General features: G+C 43.7%; 1 protein-coding gene across 1 annotated transcript in view; it reads right to left on the bottom strand.

Moving 5' to 3' along the window:
- nup210 (nucleoporin 210) overlaps positions 1-14465 on the bottom strand; it is a 160037-nt gene extending 145572 nt beyond the window's left edge. The window contains exons 1-3 of the mRNA XM_033037203.1: positions 13795-14465; positions 6070-6206; positions 3195-3326 (exon numbers count right to left, since the gene is read on the bottom strand). Of these exons, the coding sequence (XP_032893094.1) occupies positions 3195-3326; positions 6070-6206; positions 13795-13952 (427 nt within the window). The 5' untranslated portion in view covers positions 13953-14465. The remainder of the gene's footprint in view (positions 1-3194; positions 3327-6069; positions 6207-13794) is intronic.
- Between the last annotated feature and the right edge of the window lie 6037 nt (positions 14466-20502).

Here is a 20502-nt window from a genome sequence, read left to right as displayed (position 1 = left end):
TTTATGTAAACTGTGTTAAGTGTGGGTCTTGGATTGTTTTGTAATGTAAAAAAACTGTAGAAATAATATTTAGTTCAAACCAAGGTTTGAATGACAATAAATTGCATTCTATTCTATTCTATTTAATGGGAATTGACAGGGTTGGTGCAGAGTCGCTGTTTGCCCTACATGGGATGTCTGGAATCAAAGATAAGACAATCAAAATAAGGAATAAACCAGTCAGGACTAACGAGAAGAATTTAATGAACCAGAGAGCAGTAAAACTTTGGAACTCCTCCAACCTCATCGACTATATCTGCTGTTCTGAATGTGGATTCGTATATATCGGCGAGACCAAGCACAGACTGGCTGATCGTTTTGTTGAACATCTCTGCTCAGTCCGCCTTTGGCAAACGCGATCTCCCGGTTGCCAAACACTAACTCACATTCCCATACTGACATTTCTGTCCTGGGCCGCCTCCACTATCATCGTGAAACCAAACCACAAATTTGAGGAACAGCGCCTCTTATTACGTTTGGGCAGCTTACAATCCAGCAGTTTGAATATTTATTTCTCCAACTTCAAGTAACCTTGCTTTCCCTCTCCCTCCGCCCCTCCCCCACCCTAGTCGTTTCACTGTCGTCCTGCTTAGTTTCATGTTATCATCTTCTCCACAGCCAACAATGGACCATAGTGGGCTCCACCTTTCCTTGATCATTGTTGCTGGCTTTGATTTGTCACTATGCACACCTTTCATTCATTTGTTCCATGTACTTCTTCATCTCTAGTTTCCCTCGTCACCCATTCCTTCTATGCAGAGATGCTGCCTGTCCCGCTGAGTTAATCCAGCATTTTGTGTCTAACTTCGGCTTAGCCACTAAGCCTACTTAAGAGAGATCAACAAATATTTGAATATTCAGGCAATCTTGCCATAACCAGGCATGATGGTGTAGCAGCAGAGCTACTGCCTTACAGCACCAAGGACCCGATTTGATCCCGACTACGGGCACTTGTCTGTATGGAGTTTGTACGTTCTCCACGAGACCTGCATGGGTTTTCTCCGAGATCTTCGGTTTCCTCCCACATTTCAAAGACGTACAGATTTGTAGGTTAATTGACTTGGTGTAAATATAAAATGGTCTCCAGTGTGTGTAGGGTAGTGTTAATGTGCGGGGATCACTGGTCGATGTGGACCCGGAAGACTGAGGGGCCCGTTTCCGTGCTGTATCTCTGAACTAAACTGGGAGATTTAAAATAATCAGCAATGGCATAGCTGGTACATTTAACTGAATAAGATCTACTATTGCTACTATTATTTTTGTTCTTAATTGGAGGGTGTGGTTAAGAAAATCAAAAGACAGTAGTCAGGTGAAGGAGGGGTAAAATTGTTTAGTTTGTCACAATTATCCAAGGATTAATTGGTGATTTTAGCATATACCATTTTAATATTGTGACTGGAATGGAAACATGATTGCAGGCATTCAACAAAGTATTCAATAAAAGCACAAATCAGGAAGCTTGCAACATGTTCGAGGAAAGAAGGTTAGAGGTGGGCTGTGGTTTGTATGGACTCGAGGATCGACAGTTCTTTCGAAAAGGATGATGATATTGTATTTGAAACAGAAAGCAGGAAATAAAGGGCCTGTCCCACTTGGCCGTCATTTACGCGACAGGCCGGTAGTGACTGACGCGTGACAGTCGCGCGCATCATCATGCGTCCGCACAGCCGTCTGGAGCGTGTGATGTCATTTGAAGATAGACACAAAATGCAGGAGTAACTCAGCGGGACCGGCAGCATCTCTGGAGAGAAGGAATGGATGATGTTTTTGGATCGAGACTCTTCTTTGGTCTGAAAGAAGGGTCTCGACCCGAAACGTCACCCATTGCTTCTCTCCAAAGATGCTGCCGGTCCCGCTGAGTTACTCCTGCAGTTTGTGTCTATCTCCAATCGTCTTGGCCCCGCTCTGGGAGTGGGCGCGGATCCGGATCCGCAACGGCCGTGAGCCCCAGGCCGAGCTCCGCGACCGCTTGCCTGCTTCTGCTGCTGTTGGAGGTGAGACGTAGGGCGTCCCACTTGGCTGTCATTTACGCGACAGGCCAATGGCGCGCGAAGCTTTCGTGCAGAACGAAATTTACTGTTTCTATACTGGAAATACACTGTGGTGGTGTTAATTTGTGTTTATTGTTGTTTATTATTGTATGATTGTATGTATGACTGCAGGCACGAAATTTCGTTCAGACCGTAAGGTCTGAATGACAATAAAGGTATTCAATTCAATTCAATCAAAAAATCCTGGAGCGCTGCGAGATACCGCGCGCAACTCTACACTCCTCCACGCCACTCCATGCGCCCGTCCCACGCTAGCCACACGCTACCAGGTCGCGTAAATGAGGGCCAAGTGGGACAGGCCTTTAAGGAACTAAGTTGAGCAGTCAGCAGTTTAGTGGGGAAACAGGGTCCACGCAGCCGGTGACCTCATGAACATGAAAAGCTCAAGAGGGCAAAAGGAAAGATACAAGACAAAACCAAAATAAAACAAGATCAGGGTCAGTGATGCAAAGGCAAAGACATAGCTTGAAGGGCAAGATAATTGATGAAAACACAGGGACCTCTGACGGTAGAGTAACAGTGCCAAACAAGTCCTCAAGATCTATGCTCTCAGAGACAAGTGAACAAGGAAATAACATTTAGTTTACAATTGGTTGCAGATTTATGAAAAGCATTTTGACAAATAAAACTCACATGACAATCCAAGAGAGCTTCTTCCCCTCTGCTATCAGACTTGTGAATGTTCCTTCCATAAGGCAGGGTGCAGGCCTGATTTTCCAAACACTTCACTGTGGACATTGGACTTTTTCCAGTGGAACCGTTATACTATAATGTTGACAACTGTAATTCTGCATTTCAGTATAGAAACAAAGAACTGCAGATGCCATTTAATACACTTTGGTATCTTTCTTAGCTCTACCTCTTGTCCTTGTGTTTGGCTTAATTGTATTCATATATAGTATTATCACGCAAACAAAAGCTTTTCACTTTACCTCGGTACGCTTGACAAAAGTAAACCTAAACCATTTGTCACAGCAAATGAGCAAAACATTGAGTGATTGTGATTTCCCATCAGTATTTGAAAATGGAGTGGATGGTCCATCAAACGGTTCCATGAGAACACAAGACAGAATTTTACTAATCACCCTGTAATTATTTACATACCTTCTGAATCCAAAGCCCTAATTCTCAATTTCAGTGGAGAATCTTCCAAGTAAAGTTCACGAGTTGTCGACACAATTTCAATTTCATTGATGACATCAACTATCACGTCACATCGCAAAACTCGGCCAATTGCTATTAAAAGAAAAACATGCACAAAAGGAATTAAAAAACAATATTTTGTTCAAATTCTCCAAGGCTTATGAAACTTGTTTTAACAAATCTATTTTAAACCTGTCACTACACCTAATTTTCACCATCTCCCCTTCTTCTTGCGTACGGTGTGCACAGTCTAAAGATGTAGGACAACTTGTTCTATTTGATCTTATTTTATTGTGCACACCAGGTTGATTGCATTCGTCGAAACAGGGCGGACCACGTGAAGGTTGCAATCTCCCACCCCGCCATCTCCCCCAACTCCCATTTACTTAAATGTTAAGTTTTATAATGTGTGTCATGACTCTCATTTGTCATTCTTGAATACTTCGTGCTTGTGTATTCCACAATTTTCTAACTAGTGATGACAGCGTTAAGATAATTTAAATTTAATAAAAGCATGCACATAGCTAGAAGACAAATAAAAATGGAGGTTACATCACATGGGCCTGAAATCACAACAGGAACTTACTTCATCTATAGGAAGATAATATGCAGTGTGCTGAATGAAGATTAAAATACAGAAGTCATCATGGGTACAATTAACACCACAAATGTCTTAAGAACAAAAGAAAAGGAACATTCTCAAAAAACAGCTTTCAAGAGACAACTGGGAAATGCTAAAGGAGTCACAGATTCACACAATAGGCCCTTCGATCCAACCAGAGCAGTTCACATCTGGCCCACATCCATCCAAATCTTTCCTGCCTCAATGTTTTTCAATGCTATAATTGTACACATCTCTACCACGTTTGCTGTTGATTATTCACTACTCTGTATATGAAAAATCTGGCCCTCAGGTCCCTTTCAAATATTTCCTCTCTCACCTTAAATCTATGCCCACTCATTTTAGTCATTTTTTCTAGGATAGACAGCGTGATTGTAATCATGTATAGTCTTTTCTTGACTGGATAGCATGCAACAAAAGCTTTATACTGTACCTCAGTGCATGTGACAAAACTAAACCTAATTTAACCAAACTAAATTAAACCCCTCTATATTTAAAAACCTCTACAATGTCACTCATCAGCCTCCATCACTCCAGGAGAAAGAATCCCAGTCTATGTGGTCTCTCCTTGTAACTTAAGCTCTCCAGTGCCAGCAACATAATTGTGAATCTTTTCCTCACCCTCCACTAACCTAATGACATTCTTCCCACGGCAACCAGGTGTGCACATAATACTCAAGGTTCATGGTTCAAGGTCAGTTCATTGTCACATGTACCAGTTAAGGTACAGTGAAATTTGAGTTACCATACAGCCCATGCTAAGTGAAAAGCAACAAGACACACACGCATATAAAATAAAAGTTTACATAAACATCCATCACAGTGGATTCCACATTCCTCACTGTGATGGAAAGAAATAAAGTTCCTCTTGCTCTCCCGTGGTCGGGGCAGTCAAACCATTCACAGTTGGGGCGATCAAAGCCCCCGCAGCCGATGATCAAAGCCCCCGTCGGGGTGATCGAAACTCCTGCGTCGGGGCGTTTGAAACTTTCTCCTCGGCATGGAGCTCCCAAGTCGGCCTCTTCTTACCAGAGACCGCGGGTTTCACGATGTTAAAGTCCACAGGCCCCGCGGTTGAAGCTTCGATCCCCGGCAAAGGGATCGCAAGCTCCACGATGTTGAAATCCCTCAGCCTTCTGCAGCTTGGAGCACCGGGTCGGACTCTAGGAAAGGCCGCCAACTCCACGATGTTAGGCCGCAGTGGGGACGGAGATACTATAAGATTGAAAAAAAAGGATTCCACCAACCGCCAACCCCCACATAAAACAAACCAAGGAACACGGAAACATACTTTTAACACATACTTAACAGAAGAAAGGACAGTGTTCAAGAAGGAATGGATGCTGGAGGATTGAAGGTAGACAAAATTGCTGGAGAAACTCAGCGGGTGCGGCAGCATCTATGGAGCGACTGGAGAAGGGTTTCGGCCCAAAATATTCGCTCCATAGATGTTGCCGCACCCGCTGAGTTTCTCCAGCAATTTTGTCTACCAGAAGAAAGGACAGACAGACTGTTGGCGAGGCAGTCACTGCAGGTGGCGCCACTCGGAGCAGCCTCACAAACATCTTGTATACCCTTATAGGAAGTCCCAACCCTTGTACTGAATGTTTTGGCCAATGAATGCAAGTAAGCTACATGCCTGCATCAACGCCCCATCTACTCATGTTACCACTTTTAGGTAATTATATACTTGGACCCCTAGGTCTTTCTGTTCTATAACACACCCCAGGGCCTTGCCATTCACTGATATATCCTGGCCTGGTTTTAACTTCCAAATATACATCAACTTCACACTTGGCTGAGTAAGCTTCCATCGGTCATTCCTTTACCCATTTTTCTAATTGTAGATGTAGATCCTGCAGTGACCATACACAACCTTTTTTCACTGTTCACTACACTACCATCCACAAACTTACTAATTGTGCCACCTACGTTCTAATCCAAATCGTTAACATGTGACAATGAATTGACCTTGAAACCTTGAAACAAACATTTAATAAACATGCTACCTCAGAAATATTATTTTCCTTTTTATTTAAATACACAGAATAAATAAGCAGCTGGTAAGAAAGCCACTAGCTACGTTTGGGCTAGAACTTCAAAATGGATTAAAGGATAATTTCAGTATAATTGAAATGTTAATAACAAATTAAGGTGATAAAATAAATTGTACAAATATTAACTTCCATAACTAATTGATTTAGAGAAGAATACCTATTTCTTCAGCAAAAATAATGCTGGTGAGGCGGACTGCTTGAGATGCACGTGCCAAAACAACTGCTGTCTGTGAACAGTGTTGATCACTTGGGTTCACAGGTTCAATGATGGCAACTTCTGGTCTCGTTGACCACCTAGAATAACAAATTGTAATTAAAACGATGTCGTCAAAAATGACTAAACAATCAAGAATAATTTCATGATATCAGCACATAATAGCAGTGCTAGTAAAGAATACAATTGATAGCTAATATTTAATTTCACTAAAAACGGAACATACAAAAATAAAGAAATTCAGTCTGATTTAAAAGTTATCCAGTTTGAATCATTGTGAATAGTTTGGTTTAGAGATACAACGCAGAAACAGGCCTGTCGGCCCACCGGGTCCGCGCCAACCAGCGATCCCTGCACATTAACACAATCCTACACACACACTAGGGACAACTTTTACATTTACCAAGCCAATTAACCTACAAACCTGTACGTCTTTGGAGTAGGAGAAAACCGAAGATCTCAGAGAAAACCCACGTGGTCACGGGGAGAACGTACACTCAGAACAGACAGCACCCGTAGTCGGGATCGAACCTGTGTCTCTGACGCTGTAAGGCAGCAACTCTACCACTGCACCACCATTACCACCCTATACATACTTCTACACATATCTTTGTCATAATGTGAAAGCTAAATCCATTGACACATTTTCCATGTATGGCCGAACCAAACTTCACATGGAACTTCAGGAGGGCCCCGACCCCATATTGTGGGATGCCAGAACTAACTGTTGAGCCTTCCCGAGGTGTCATGAGCCGAACTCAACAAAACACCAGTGAATTATGTACTTGTAATGAACCGGATTTGATAAGGGAACTTAAGGTAAAGGAACCATAAGGAGGTAGTAACCATAATATGATAAGTATTAATCTGCAATTTGAGAGGGAGAAGGTAAAACCAGAAGTGTCAGTATTGCAGTGGAACAATGGGGACTATGGAGCCATGAGGGAGGAGCTGGCCAAAGTTGACTGGAAAGGGACCCTAGCAGGGATGACAGTGAAACAGCAATGGCAGGTATTTCTGGGAATAATCCAGAAGATGCAGGATCATTTCATTCCAAAGAGGAAGAAAGATTCTGAGGGGAGTAAGAGGCGACCATCGCTGACAAGGGAAGTCAAGGACAGTATAAAAATAAGAGAGAAGACGTATAACATAGCAAAGATGAGCAGGAAGCCAGAGGATTGGGAAACTTTTAAAAGTCACCAGAAGGTAACTAAAAAGGCAATACAGGGAGAAAAGATGAAGTACGAAGGTAAGCTAGCACAGAATATAAAGGAGGATAGTAAAAGCTTCTTTATGAATATGAAGACAAATGTGGATCCCTTGAAGACAGAAACAGGTGAATTTATTATGGAGAACAAGGAAATGGCAAACAAGTTGAATAGGTACTTTGGTTCTTTCTTCACTAAGGAAGACAACAATCTCCCAGATGTACTGGGGGACAGAGCACCTAGGGTGATGGAGGAACTGAAGGAAATCCACATTAGTCAGGAAATGGTGTTGGGTAGACTGATGGGACTGAAGGCTGATAAATCCCCAGGGCCTGATGGTCTGCATCCCAGGTTACTCAAGTTACATTGTTACAAAACCTACCATCAGCGGCGCTACAAATCTGCCACTGCCTTTGCGTGCGATTTTGGAGGCTTTGCGGGGGGGCATATTATTTTGCTTTTTCGTGTGGCTTCATTGTTCGGATCTTGAGAATATCACATTTTTGATATGGGTGTCTATTACTATTTCCGTCACAACGGTCAATTTTGTAATTAGCTACAATTAGGTAACTAATTATATGCTTTAATTTCAGGTCATCCAAGTAAGATGTTTCATATTTGTCTCAGAATGCTTCAATCTACAACAACAAAATTTCATTCAGTTCTCTTAATTTTTAAGAAAGTTATGGGCTTTTGACTGTCCTCGATCACAGCTTTTGTATTAAGTCAATGGAAAAGCAATAGGGACCAAGAAGCTAATTTCCGAGTATGAAAAGGACCATAACGTTTTTAATACTGAAGATATGAAAGTGAATTAGGTATCACGTTAAATATCTTTTAATGCTTTATCCGATGGGATAAATTAAAGGCCTGATTTTTAAACTCTCAAAATTTTGTAACGTTCCTACTAGGTGGTGGCTCTAGAAATCGTGGACGCATTGATGATCACTTTCCAATGCTCTATAAATTCTGGATCAGTTCCTGTGGGTTGGAGGGTAGCTAATGCTATCCCACTTTTCAAGAAAGGAGGGAGAGAGAAAGCAGGGAATTATAGACTAATTAGCCTGACATCAGTAGTGGGGAAGTTGCTGGTCGATTATCAAAGATGTAATAGCGGCGCATTTGGATAACAGTAACAGGATCGGTCCAAGTCAGCATGGATTTACGAAGGGGAAATCATGTTCGACAAATCTTCTGGAATTTTTTGAGGATGTAACAAATAAAATGGACAAGGGAGAACCAGTGGATGTAGTGTACCTGGACTTTCAGAAAGCCTTTGATAAGGTCCTACACAGGAGATTAGTGGGCAAAATTAGAATACATGGTATTGTGGGTAGAGTGCTGACATGGACAGAAAATTGGTTGTCAGACAGGAAACAAAGAGTAGGGATTAACGGGTCCCTTTCAGAATGGCAGGCAGTGACTAGTGGGGTACCGCAAGGCTCGGTGCTGGGACGGCAGTTATTTACAATATACATTATTAATTTAGATGAATTAATTAAAAGTAACATGAACAAATTTGCTGATATCACAAAGCTGGGTGGCAGTGTGAACTGTGAGGAGGATGCAGAGGGAGTCCAGAACCAGGGGCCACAGTTTAAGAATGAGGGATAGGCCATTTAGAACTGAGATGAGGAAAAACGTTTCCACATAGAGTTGTGAATTTGTAGAGTTCTCTGCCTCAGAAGGCAGTGGAGTCCAATTCACTGGATGCACTAAAAGAGAGTTAAATCAAGCTCTTAGGGCTAGCGGAATCAAGAGGTATGAGGAGAAGGCAGGAACAGGGTACTGATTGTGGATGATCAGCGGTGATCACATTGAATGGCGGTGCTGGCTCGTAGGGCCGAATGGCCTTCTCCCGCACCTATCGTCTATGTATCTACACGATCAGTTTTTTCATGTTAACATGTAGGTAGCTGATTATTGCATATGGAGTTATTGCCCTTAGCACAAGTTGGCACATTCAGTTTAGATAGTACTTTGTCTCTGGGCTTGGTTTTCTTAGTTGAGCGTTTATCATGAAAAAGGAACAAGAGCCGTTGATTCTTAAAATAGAAATGTATTATGAATTGCATTGCAATTGGTATTGTGGGGGGAGGGGGAGAGAGGGGAGAAGGAAGGAGGAAGAGAAAGTTTGCCATGAAAGGTTCAAAGACCAAGCCCCAACTCCACTTTCACACAGTGGACGACAACTTTCTGACATTTAAAAACTCATTAAATTTGAAACAAATGTTTTTCACCAGCACTCATTAAATTTGAAACAAATGTTTTTCACCAGCACATCTTAAAAGAGCTAGTGGGCGGCACGGTGGCGCAGCAGTAATGTTACTGCCTTACAATGCCAGAGAACCGTGTTCGATCCTGACTATGGGTGCTATCTGTATGGAGTTTGGACGTTCTCCCCGTGACCTTCGTGGGTTTTCTCCCAGGTGCTCCGATATCCTCCCACACTCCAAAGATATACACGTTTGTAGGTTAATTGGCTTCAGTAAGAATTGTTCCTAATAGTGTGTGTACGGGATGATCGCTGGTCGGCACGGACTCAATGGGCTGAAAGGCCTGTTTCCGCGCTGCATCTCTACACTAAACACCTCATGAATCTATTAGCAGTTCCGAGCTACCATGATCCGCAGTGCATACATAAATATCTGGAGTAATTGCTGCACAAACAGCTAAACCAAAACATTCTGGTTGGAATCACCAAAGCCACCCAGCAAGATCTATTCCATCATCAATAACTCTAGATGGAAAGGTACCAGCAGTAACCTAGAAATACCTAAACCAAAACTCAGGAAGTGGTATGTGACGTCAATGTACTGATAAGCACACAAGGCAAATCAAATTCAACTGGGAGGAAAGAAGAGTGCTAGAATTATTCAGTGTTTTTGGAGAACATGGATAGATAATGTTTCAGGTCAGGACCCTTCTCCAGAATGATTGCAGTGGGGAGGGGATAAGACAAATTCAAGCTGGGCGGTGGAACAAAGTCTGGCAATCGAGAGGTGAATACAGGCAAGAGAGGTTTTCTATTGACAGATGGACAGTTGGACAAAGGTCGGAGATTAAAAGACAAAAAGTATGAGATAAGGAGTAAAGGATAGTAGGAATGTGAAGCCAGAAGGAGGAATATAAGTGGGGGTGGGCACATCCAGGTGAGGCAAAGGGAGCAGTGGGAAAAGCAGGGGGAGGTGTTGTTTGCACATTAGTTATATAAAACCACCCCCTCCCCAGATACTTTCCTCTGCAACAGAGAGGATGTAATATTGGTCCTTATACCTCCTCCCTCACACCCATCCAGGGATCCCAGCAGTCCTTCCAGATGAGACGGGGGTTCACAGAGACCGCTTCTATCATCATCCACTTCATTTGGTGCTCCCACAGTGGCCTTCTTTACATTGGCAAGACCAAGTGTCGACAAGGCGAGTGTTTCGTAGAACACTTCTGCTCGGTCTGGACAGGCCTGCTGAATCTCCCAGTTCCTACTCAATCCCATACTTGCATTTCTGCCCTGGCCCTCCTGGCTTTTCCAGAGTGAGGCCACACAACACAAACTGGAGGAACTGCACCCCATATTCGGCTCAAGTCACTTACAACCAGACGGTATGAACACTGCATTCTCCAATTTTAAGTCGAATAACTAACCGCACAAACACCCCCCCCCAGAGATAGACAGATTCTTGATTAGTACGGGTGTCAGGGGTTATGGGGAGAAGGCAGGAGAATGGGGTAAGGAGGGAGAGATAGATCAGCCATGATTAAATGGCAGAGTAGGCTTGATGGGCCAAATGACCTAATACTTCTCCTATTAATTATGACCTTACGAAACAATAGGGTTGTAATATTAGGCGATTTTAACTTTCCAAATATCAACTGTGATTAGCATAATGCCAAGGGGCCAGATGGGAGAGAACTTAAGGGTGTTTGAGAAAGTTTTCTGTAGATAGCTCTACCGGTGAAGGGGCTACCCTTGACTTTGTCTTAGAAAATGAGACTGGGTAAGTGGCTGACATATCAGTGTGGGAGCACTCTGGGACCAGTGATCATAATTCTATTGGTTTGAGGACAGTTCAAGAAGATAAGACTGGTCCTCAAGTCCTAAATTGAAGGAAATTGTTAATTTCAATGGCATCAAAAGTTAACTGCAAGAGGGTGTTTGCAAGCAGGGAGATGTCTGGCAAGTGGAAGGCTTTCCAAAGTGAGACACAAAGAGTTCAGCACCTGCATTTCTTGTAAACTGCGAGGCTGGCAAAATTAGAGAATCTTGGTTAATAAGGGAAATTGATGGTCTGGTCAGGAAAAGGAGGCATATATCTATCACGTCAAGCAATCAAGCAAGTCTCTGTGGATTATAAAAAATGTCAGAATCCAATTTAGAAGGAAATCAGAAGGGCAAAAAGAGGGCATAAGATATCTCTGGCAGAAGTTAAAGGGGAAATTGAAAAGATTCTACAAATATATTAAGAATATAGGAATAGCTAGGGGAGAGTAGGTCCCTTTGGGATTAGTGTGCCAATCTGTGCGTGCAGCAGTGGGAAATGAGCAAGGTCTTAAATTAATACTTCTCATTTGTGTAGGCTGTGGAGTAGGCCATGGAAGTTCGAGAGTTCAGGAAGGCAAGAGTGATATCTTGGAGTATATAAAGATTTCATATCAACATTTTGAAGGTGGTGTTGCAGGTTAAAGAATGCATAACCTGGGCAAATCTCTGGGGCCCAACTGGGTGCATCGTAGGATGTTACAGTAAGCAAGGGAGGAGACCCTGACAGTGATTATTGTATCTTGTTAGCCACTGATAAAGGGGCAGAAGACTGGAGGATAACCAATGTATTTAAGGGCAATAAGGATAAGCCAAGGGCCAGCAGGTTGATGAGCCTTACATCAATGGTGGGAAAGTTATTGGAAGGGATTCTGAGAGAAAGGATTTGTTTGCATTTCAAAAGGCAAGGACTGATTATGGATAGTCAGCAGAACTTTATGCATCAGAATAATACATCTCAGAAATTAGATCGATTTTTTTTTAAGAAGGGTATTTTGGAAGATTGAGGTTTTTTTTAATTCCTTCTCACAATTTTCTGTAATGCAAAACTGTCATCTGAGAATGTATCAGGAAACAAGACTTAAGAAAATATTTTTTTCACATAAATGGAGTGAATTCTTGTGTAGGAAGGAACTGCAGGTGCTGATTTACATCAAAGACACAAAATGCTGGAGTAATTCAGCTGGACAGGCAGCATCTCTGGAGAGAAGGAATGGGCAAAACTTTTCGTGTCAAGACCCTTCTTAGTCTGAAGAAGGGTCTCGACCTGAAAAGTCACCCATTCCTACTATCCAGAGATGCTGCCTGCCCTGTCGACTTAATTTTTATTCTGTGTGCCAGATAGTTTGGTCATGATTTGTGAATTCCCCACAGGCAAATTTCTGTTGTCCCAACAGTCATAAAGTGGAGATAGACACAAAATGCTGGAGTAACTCAGCGGGTCAGGCAGCATCTCTTTTGTCCTTGGGCTCCTCCACTGTTAGAGAGGTCACTTCTATAACATTATGACAGGCACTGATAGGATAGTGATCTGTTTCCTATATTGGGGGATGTCTGAAAATTGACCATTGAAGGTTAAGGCGAGGGAGATGGTTTAAAGGGGATCTTCAGTATATATCTTTCCACAGGAAGTAGTTGGTATCTGAAATAAGCTGCCATTGTGCCAATCATAACAGGGACAATTTAAGAGTTATCAGGACAGATAATTGAACGAGGAAGGCACAGTAGCATATGGAATTTATACAAGAAAGTGGGATTTGTTTCATTAGGCATGCTGGTCAACAGAAACTCCATGGGCTGAATGGTCAGCTTATAAACCGTGGAACTGTCTGAAGAAGGGTTTTGGCCCGAAACGTTGCCCATTTCCTTCGCTCCATAGATGCTGCCTCACCCGCTGAGTTTCTTCAGCATTTTTGTCTACCTTCGATTTTCCAGCAACTGCAGTTCCTTCTTAAACAAACTGTAGAAGTCTATGACCTCCTGAATGTAGTGGGTCTCAGGATGTGGGATAAGACACTCAAGCCCAAGATGAGAACACAGATTTACAGGAAGTAAGGTGACCCTTTAGAATTTTCTACCACACAGGGCAAGGAAAGGCAAAGTTTAGAAAAATAATGTTTGAAAGTTATAGGAAGAGAGGGGAAAGATGATATTGAGAGTATCAATGTCGTGCTAAGTGACATAATTCTGTTCCTATTACAGAGCAAAGGCATGGCAGGCAAAGTGGGGCGAAGGGCCTGTTCCTATGTTGTACAATGTAACCTTCAGATCAAAACCTCACGTGTTCTCAATGGCATGCAACTGAAATGAAACAAGTTCAATTTGCAACTGTTTAATTTACTTGTTGCTAGATGTGAAAAAATAAATAGTGACGTTTCAAATATGCATAACGGTTCTCAGACAGTTCGCATTATTTATTCTTACCATTTATAACATCCTTCCGTGGCCTCCAGTGTAAAGTTGACCGTTGTGCTTCTGGCAAAAGGGAGCAATACTTTGGGAATGTTCAGCTTCGAGGCTTCAGAGCAAAAATAGATGCAGCTCGCCACTACCAATATCCAGTTATGAAAGCAGAGACCCATGATCTCGTCCACAGTTCAATTGCCACAAGTGATGATAGCTGATACTTAAATTGGAAAAGGGTGATTGGAATTCAAGTCCAACCCACGAGGTTCACAAACCGAGTTTAAAATATGAATTTCAAAGTTAGGGCTCAGCCAGAGAAGGTTCATTCGGCTCACGAAGAATAAATAATTAGGCCGTCAGCCAGGTTGCAGTGTGAAATATATACAAATCCAGCCAGTTCAGTGAACAAGTGGAGAACGCCGGTAGCAGCAACAGCCCATTGATGTGCTCAGCTCCTCCTCAAAGGCCCTGCTTTCTGTTTGCACGCTCGGCCTCTCCTTACACACGCTGGGAATAGCGGAGAGAGGAGGAGGAAGGAAGGGGAGGGGGTTTCCTCACACGCTTCTTATTTTTTTCAAAAACATGTCTGCGAAGCGCGATCCTTCTTGCAACCAATACTGCCGTTCCCCACACGAGAAAAGCCCGCCTTTTACAAGCATTGAATGAGCGTCTCACGTCAACTCCCCCCCAAAGCCACCCCCGCAACGCATGCGCCTGTAGAGAAAGCAAAGAGAAACGAGCCTCCTCCGGCCGGGCCGGGCCGGCAGCTGCTCTCTATCTCTCTCCCTCGCCCCTCTCACCCGCCCCTCTCTCCCTCTCTCTCCCTCTCCCTCGCCCCTCTCACCCTCTCTCCCTCTCTCCCCGCCGCGACAAGAAATCACAACTAGATGTGATAATAAAGAGGAAATTCTTCTCGTCTGCTTCTCTGCTTCCTCAAGAGTTCCATCCTGAATAACCTCCAAACTATCTGCAATTCAATCACCCTGTTACGAGACACGCAGACAGGTCGACAAACTCGCGGTCTAACATCCTTCCGCTTCTTGCCTGTGGCTGGGGACTTTGTACTCAACCCCCCGAGACGCACCGTCTAAACAAAGGGGCGAAGATGGGCGCACAAATGCAGGAGTAACTCAGTGGGACAGGCAGCATCTCTGGAGAGAAGGAACGGGTGACGTTTCGGGTCGAGTGTCAGGGCAGAGGGGGACACAGAGGGCTACGGTGTGAATACGATAGATCAAAGTAGACGCTGCTCAAGGGAATGTAGAATGGTGCATTGTTAGCTGAAGGGAAGGCGACAAGGAGGTAAACAATCAGAATGAATCAGAAAGACAGTGAAACTAGTCAGAGAACTGGGGTGGGGGGGAGGGACGGAGTGAGGAACAGCAAAGGTTTTCAAGCAAAGTCAAGAGTGTTCGGCAACCTGAGCGTCCAGGACGGAAAAGGCTGCAAAAAGTTGTAAACACTGCCCAGTCCAACATCGGCTCTGACCTCCCTACCATTGAGGGGATCTATCGCAGTCGCTGCCTCAAAAAGGCTGCCAACATCATCAAGGCATCTCTCTGCTGCCATCAGGTAGAAGGTACAGGAGCTTGAAATCTGCAACATCCAGGTTCAGGAACAGCTACTTCCCCACAGCCATCAGGCTATTAAACTCGCCATCAAACAAACTCTGAACTATAACAGCCTATTGCACGTTATCTGTTTATTTATATGTGTACATATATTTTCTATGGTGTACAGACACACTGATCTGTTCTGTGTTTATGCTTACAATATTCTGTTGTGCTGCAGCAAGCAAGAATTTCATTGTCCTATCTGGGACACATGACAATAAACTCTCTTGACTTGACTTGACTAATTGCATCAGTGTGCTGGGACCAGGAAAGATCTTGGGAAATATGCACGCCCAGGAATTTGAAGTTCTTGAACCATTCCACCATCGTCCCGTTGATATAAACGTGATTGTGGGTCCCTATCCTACCCCTTCCAAAGTCCACAATCAGTTCCTTGGTTTTGATGGTGTTGAGAGCCAGGTTGTTGTGCTGGCACCATCTGGTCAATCGGCAATCTCACTTCTATACCATCGTTACCATCAGTGATTCGTCCCACAACTGTGGTGTCATCGGCGAACTTGATGATGAAGTTCACATTATGTCCGGCTACGCAGTCATGAGTATAGAGTGAGTAAAGCAGAGGGCTGAGCACGCACCTTTGAGGTGCTCCCATGCTGATTGTTATCGAGGATGATACATTTCCACCAATACGGACAGACTGTGGTCTGTGGATGAGGAAGTCGAGGATCCATTCGCAGAGGGATGAACAGAGACCCAGATCTGAGAGCTTGGTAACCAGCTTGGAGGAGATGATTATATTAAATGCCGAGCTGTAATCAATGAATAACAGCCTGACATATGAGTTTTTGTTGTCCAAGTGGTCCAGACCGGAGTGGAGAGCCAGTGAGATCGCATCCACCATTGATCTGTTATAGCGGTAAGCGAACTGCAGTGGGTCGAGGTAGGAGTTGATGTGCGCCATAATCAACCTCGCAAATCACTTCATCCCCACAGACGTTAGTGCCACTGATCGATAGTCATTGAGGCATGTCACCTTACTCTTCTTGGGCACCAGTATTATTGATGCCCTTTTAAAGCAGGTGGGAACCTCAGACCTCAGAAGCGAGAGGTTGAAAATGTCCGTAAAAACTCCAGCCAGTTGGTCCGCACAGGTTCTTAGAACACGACCGTGTATACCATCAAGTCCAGGCGCTTTCCGAGGGTTCACCCCCCTGAAGGATCTTCTGACGTCGTCCTCTGTGACAGACTGAAATAACATCACAGCGAAAGGGGACTCGGGAAGGCACATCAGTGTTCTCCCTATCAAAGCATAGGAGGTGGTGGCATTCAAGCCCTGCCACAGTTGCCGAACATCCGTCTCATCCTCCAGCTTGGAGCTGGTCCCTTTTGGCCTTTTTGATGGCCTTACCAAGGTCGTATCTGGACTACTTGTAGACAGACCTCTGTATCTCCAGACCTGAATGCCCAGGATCTGGACTTCAAAGGTGCGGATTTCATGGTTCATCCAAGGCTTCTGGTTAGGAAACACTCGGAAGGTTTTTGTTGGGATGCAGTCCTACACACATTTCTTAATGAAGTCTGTGACGACTGTGGCCTATTCATTCAGGTCCGTTGCCGAGTCCCCGAACATTACCCAGTCTATAGACTCCAAACAGTCCTGGAGTTGTTCCTCGGCAGGTCAAACAGCATCTCTGGGGGAAATGAATAGGTGATGTTTTAGGTTCAGACCTTTCTTCAGATATTGATTTATGTGTTGGCTGGATGGAAATGAAATTTAAGGCTGAAAAATGCAAGGAACACATTTTGTAAGGCCTATTAAGAACAATGTATATGGTCATGGATTCATCAAGGGAACAGCACTTGTAGATAAAGTGGTTAAGAAGATGTATGGGATATTTGCCTTCATTAGCCGCAGCATCAGTTGGAAAGGAGCTCAAGGTACTATATAAAACATTAATTAGGCCACGGCGGAAATAATGTGTTAAATTGGGGTGGTAGATTGCAACCTTCACGTGGTCAGCCCTGTTTCGACAAATGCAATCAACCTGGTGTTCACAATCAAATAAAATAAAATAGAACAATTGTCCTACATCTTTAGGCTGTGCACGTCATACGCAAGAAGAGAAGATGTGTTAAATTCTGGTCATCACTCTATTTTACACAGGGCAGGGCTTAGAATAGATTCACCAGAATGCTGCCAGGGATGGGGTGATTCAGGTATAAGAGACCAGATAAGCTGGATTTTATCTTCCTTTTGATGCCTATTGATTTTACATTTAACCAAGGCTCCTTAATGTTATACTCGGTGAAGAAGGTCAAGGGTGGCCTCACTGAAGTACACATTATAAAGAGTAGTCAGGATAGATAGTCAGAATTCTCTAGCATTTAGTAGGTGTTTATAATCACAAAGCATCACCTTAAGATAGGGTGATTTACACAAAACTGGAGGGAGATTTTTTTTTCCATTGCCACAGTGATTAAATCTGGAACTACCTGATCCAAATTTTTAGATGAGCACCTGGTATGAACCTGTTACTATGGGAAGCAAATTACAATGGATCATGGTTAGCTAGAAGGCTGGAGTTAAAGTGCAACATCAGATGTGTCTTAAAGCATTTCATGATGGTGGATGTCAGCTACTGGATGGCAGTCAATAAGGCAAGACACCTTACTTTTCTTGGACACAGGGATAATAGTGGTCTTTTTAAACAGATGGGGACCTCAGAATGGAGTAGTCAGAGGTTAAAAATATCTGTGAATACCTCTGCCAGCTGATCCGCCCAGGTCCCGAGAATATGGTCTTTCAACTCATCCTTCAGGTTCTCGTTGAGGCCATGGATGAAGATAATGAGCAGAGCGGTATCACAACAACCGCTCTCTAAAGCAGAGCCGACTAATCTATCAGACGGCCCCAAAAAGGAAAGGACTCGAATGCAGATTCACTGAGAAATACTGAAGAAAACCCAAAATCCAGATGTGGATGGAACGGACACATATAGACCTGGAACCGATATAATGCAGAACTGATTAGTCGGCACCCAATTGGTGATGATCTCAGGTAGTTATACCAAGTGATAGATTAGGGGAGCAGATTAAATGCAGGTGTAACTCCTAACAGTTCAGGGGAGGAGTGTGTGTAGAAAGTGTCTGGAAGCGTGGTAAGTGTGAGTGGGAGTAGAATGCATTGAGTTCATCGGAGAGAGACCCATTGTCACCAGTGATACTGTATGCCTTCGCTTTGTAGTCTTTTATAGCGTGAAAGCCTTGCCATGATCTATGGAATTTCCTCTTTGGATTCTTAATGTCTCAGCGAAGGTCAAAGATATAATTCTTGTTATAATTCTATAAAGTTATAATTCTCAGGAGTGTTTGATTTGAATGTTGCCGGCTTGGAATCCACCTGGGAGTGGACCCCGAGATTCATCCGTCATTTCTGGTTGGGAAACACACGTATCATCTTCTTTGGTACGCAGTCCTCCACACACTTGCTGATAAAGTCTGTGATAGCAGTGGCATATTCATCTAGCTTAGCCCGAGAGCAATTTAGTTGTGAATTGCCTCTAGCTGAGTGGAACATTTCTCCCTTTACTTTTTAGGTAATCTCTCTCCATATTTAAAAGACCCTGATAGAATAAACCATATACTTGCAATTTAATAAAAATTGTAGACTTGAGGGCAGTATAATTGACTCAGTGATTTTTTTTTGCTTTATTAATATGGCCTCCTAGTATTACATTTAATTGAAAATTAAATTAGTCAAACGAGTTTTATTCAGGCTTTTTTCATAAACATAGTGGCTCTGATGCCCACCAGCCTTAGAATACTAGGCCTATCATTGAAAATCCATGAAAGTAAAGTAAAGTAGCCTTTATTGTTATTCAGACCTTTCGGTCTGAACGAAATTTTGTTGCCTTGCAGTCATACATATAATAAAAATGACAAAAACACACAGTAAACACAAATTTAACATCCACCACAGTGAGTTCAACAGGCACCTCCTCACTGTGATGGAAGGCAAAAATCTTAAAGTCCTTGTCTCTTCCCTCCTTGTTCACCCTCTGCTCCGAAGCGATCCATGCTTCGGATCTTGTGACACCGCCGGGTGATGGTAAGTAAGTAAGTCCCACGGCTGAATCCAAGCGCCGCGAACGGGCCGGTTCAAACTCCGCGGCCCGGGGTGGTCGAAGCTGCCGCCCTCCAGTCCAGCGGACGAAGCTGTTGTTGCGGGAGCTCCGGAAAAACAGGTCACCAACCTGTGACCTGTGAGCTCCCGACGATGTCGTTCACGATGTTGTGGCTGATCCTCCGAGGTCGGGTCGCCGCTGCCGTCGGAACGCCACAGCACCGTGGTCGGGTCGCCGCTGTCGCTGTCGCCGGAATGCCACAGCTCCGATGTCGGGTCGCCGCTGCCGCTGGAACGCTGCCCCAGCTCCGAGGCCGCCAGCTCCGCTATTTGGCCTTGACGGAGACGGACACGGGGGATACGACAAGAGAAGTCGCATCCCCCCGAAGGAAGAGACCAAAAAGACGTTCCCCCCCCCCCCCGCCACATACACAACATAATAAAATAAAAAACAAAAATTAACTAAAACAGGACAAAAGAACAAACAAAAGACAAAGAAAGTGCAGGAAGGAGCTGCAGATGCTGAATTAAACTGAAGATAGACACAAAAAGCTGGAGTAACTCAGCAAGTGAGGCAGCATCTCTGGAGAGAAGGAATTAGTGATATTTTGGTCGAGACCCTTTTTTGGACAGAGAAATATGGGTAATGAAAAGGGAGGCCCTATAACAAATCTAATTACCATCTAACTGGGACGACATAACCGTCAGCAACATGTAGGCAGGTGTTAACTACGGTGTTCTCAAACGCCACTAATCGATAACCTGCTCACCAATTCTTGTGAGTGTCAACTCAATCACTTTTCTCCACACCTTATCTCAGTCATGGCTAAGTTAATCATGAAGAAAGTGTTAAAATTCCAGAGGAAAGGTGTAAGTGATTGCTCTTGACATCAAGATAGCATTTGACTGAGTGTGAAATGAAGAAGCTCTGGTCAAACTAAAATCAATGGACATTAAAAATAAAGGGCGGCACAAAGACGCTGGTTCGATCCCAACTATGGGTGCTGTCTGTATGGAGTTTGTACGTTC

This window comes from Amblyraja radiata, chromosome 18 (genome assembly GCF_010909765.2).
Source record: "Amblyraja radiata isolate CabotCenter1 chromosome 18, sAmbRad1.1.pri, whole genome shotgun sequence".
Classification (NCBI taxonomy): Eukaryota; Metazoa; Chordata; class Chondrichthyes; order Rajiformes; family Rajidae; genus Amblyraja; species Amblyraja radiata.
This window is presented reverse-complemented; position numbering and strand designations above follow the sequence as displayed.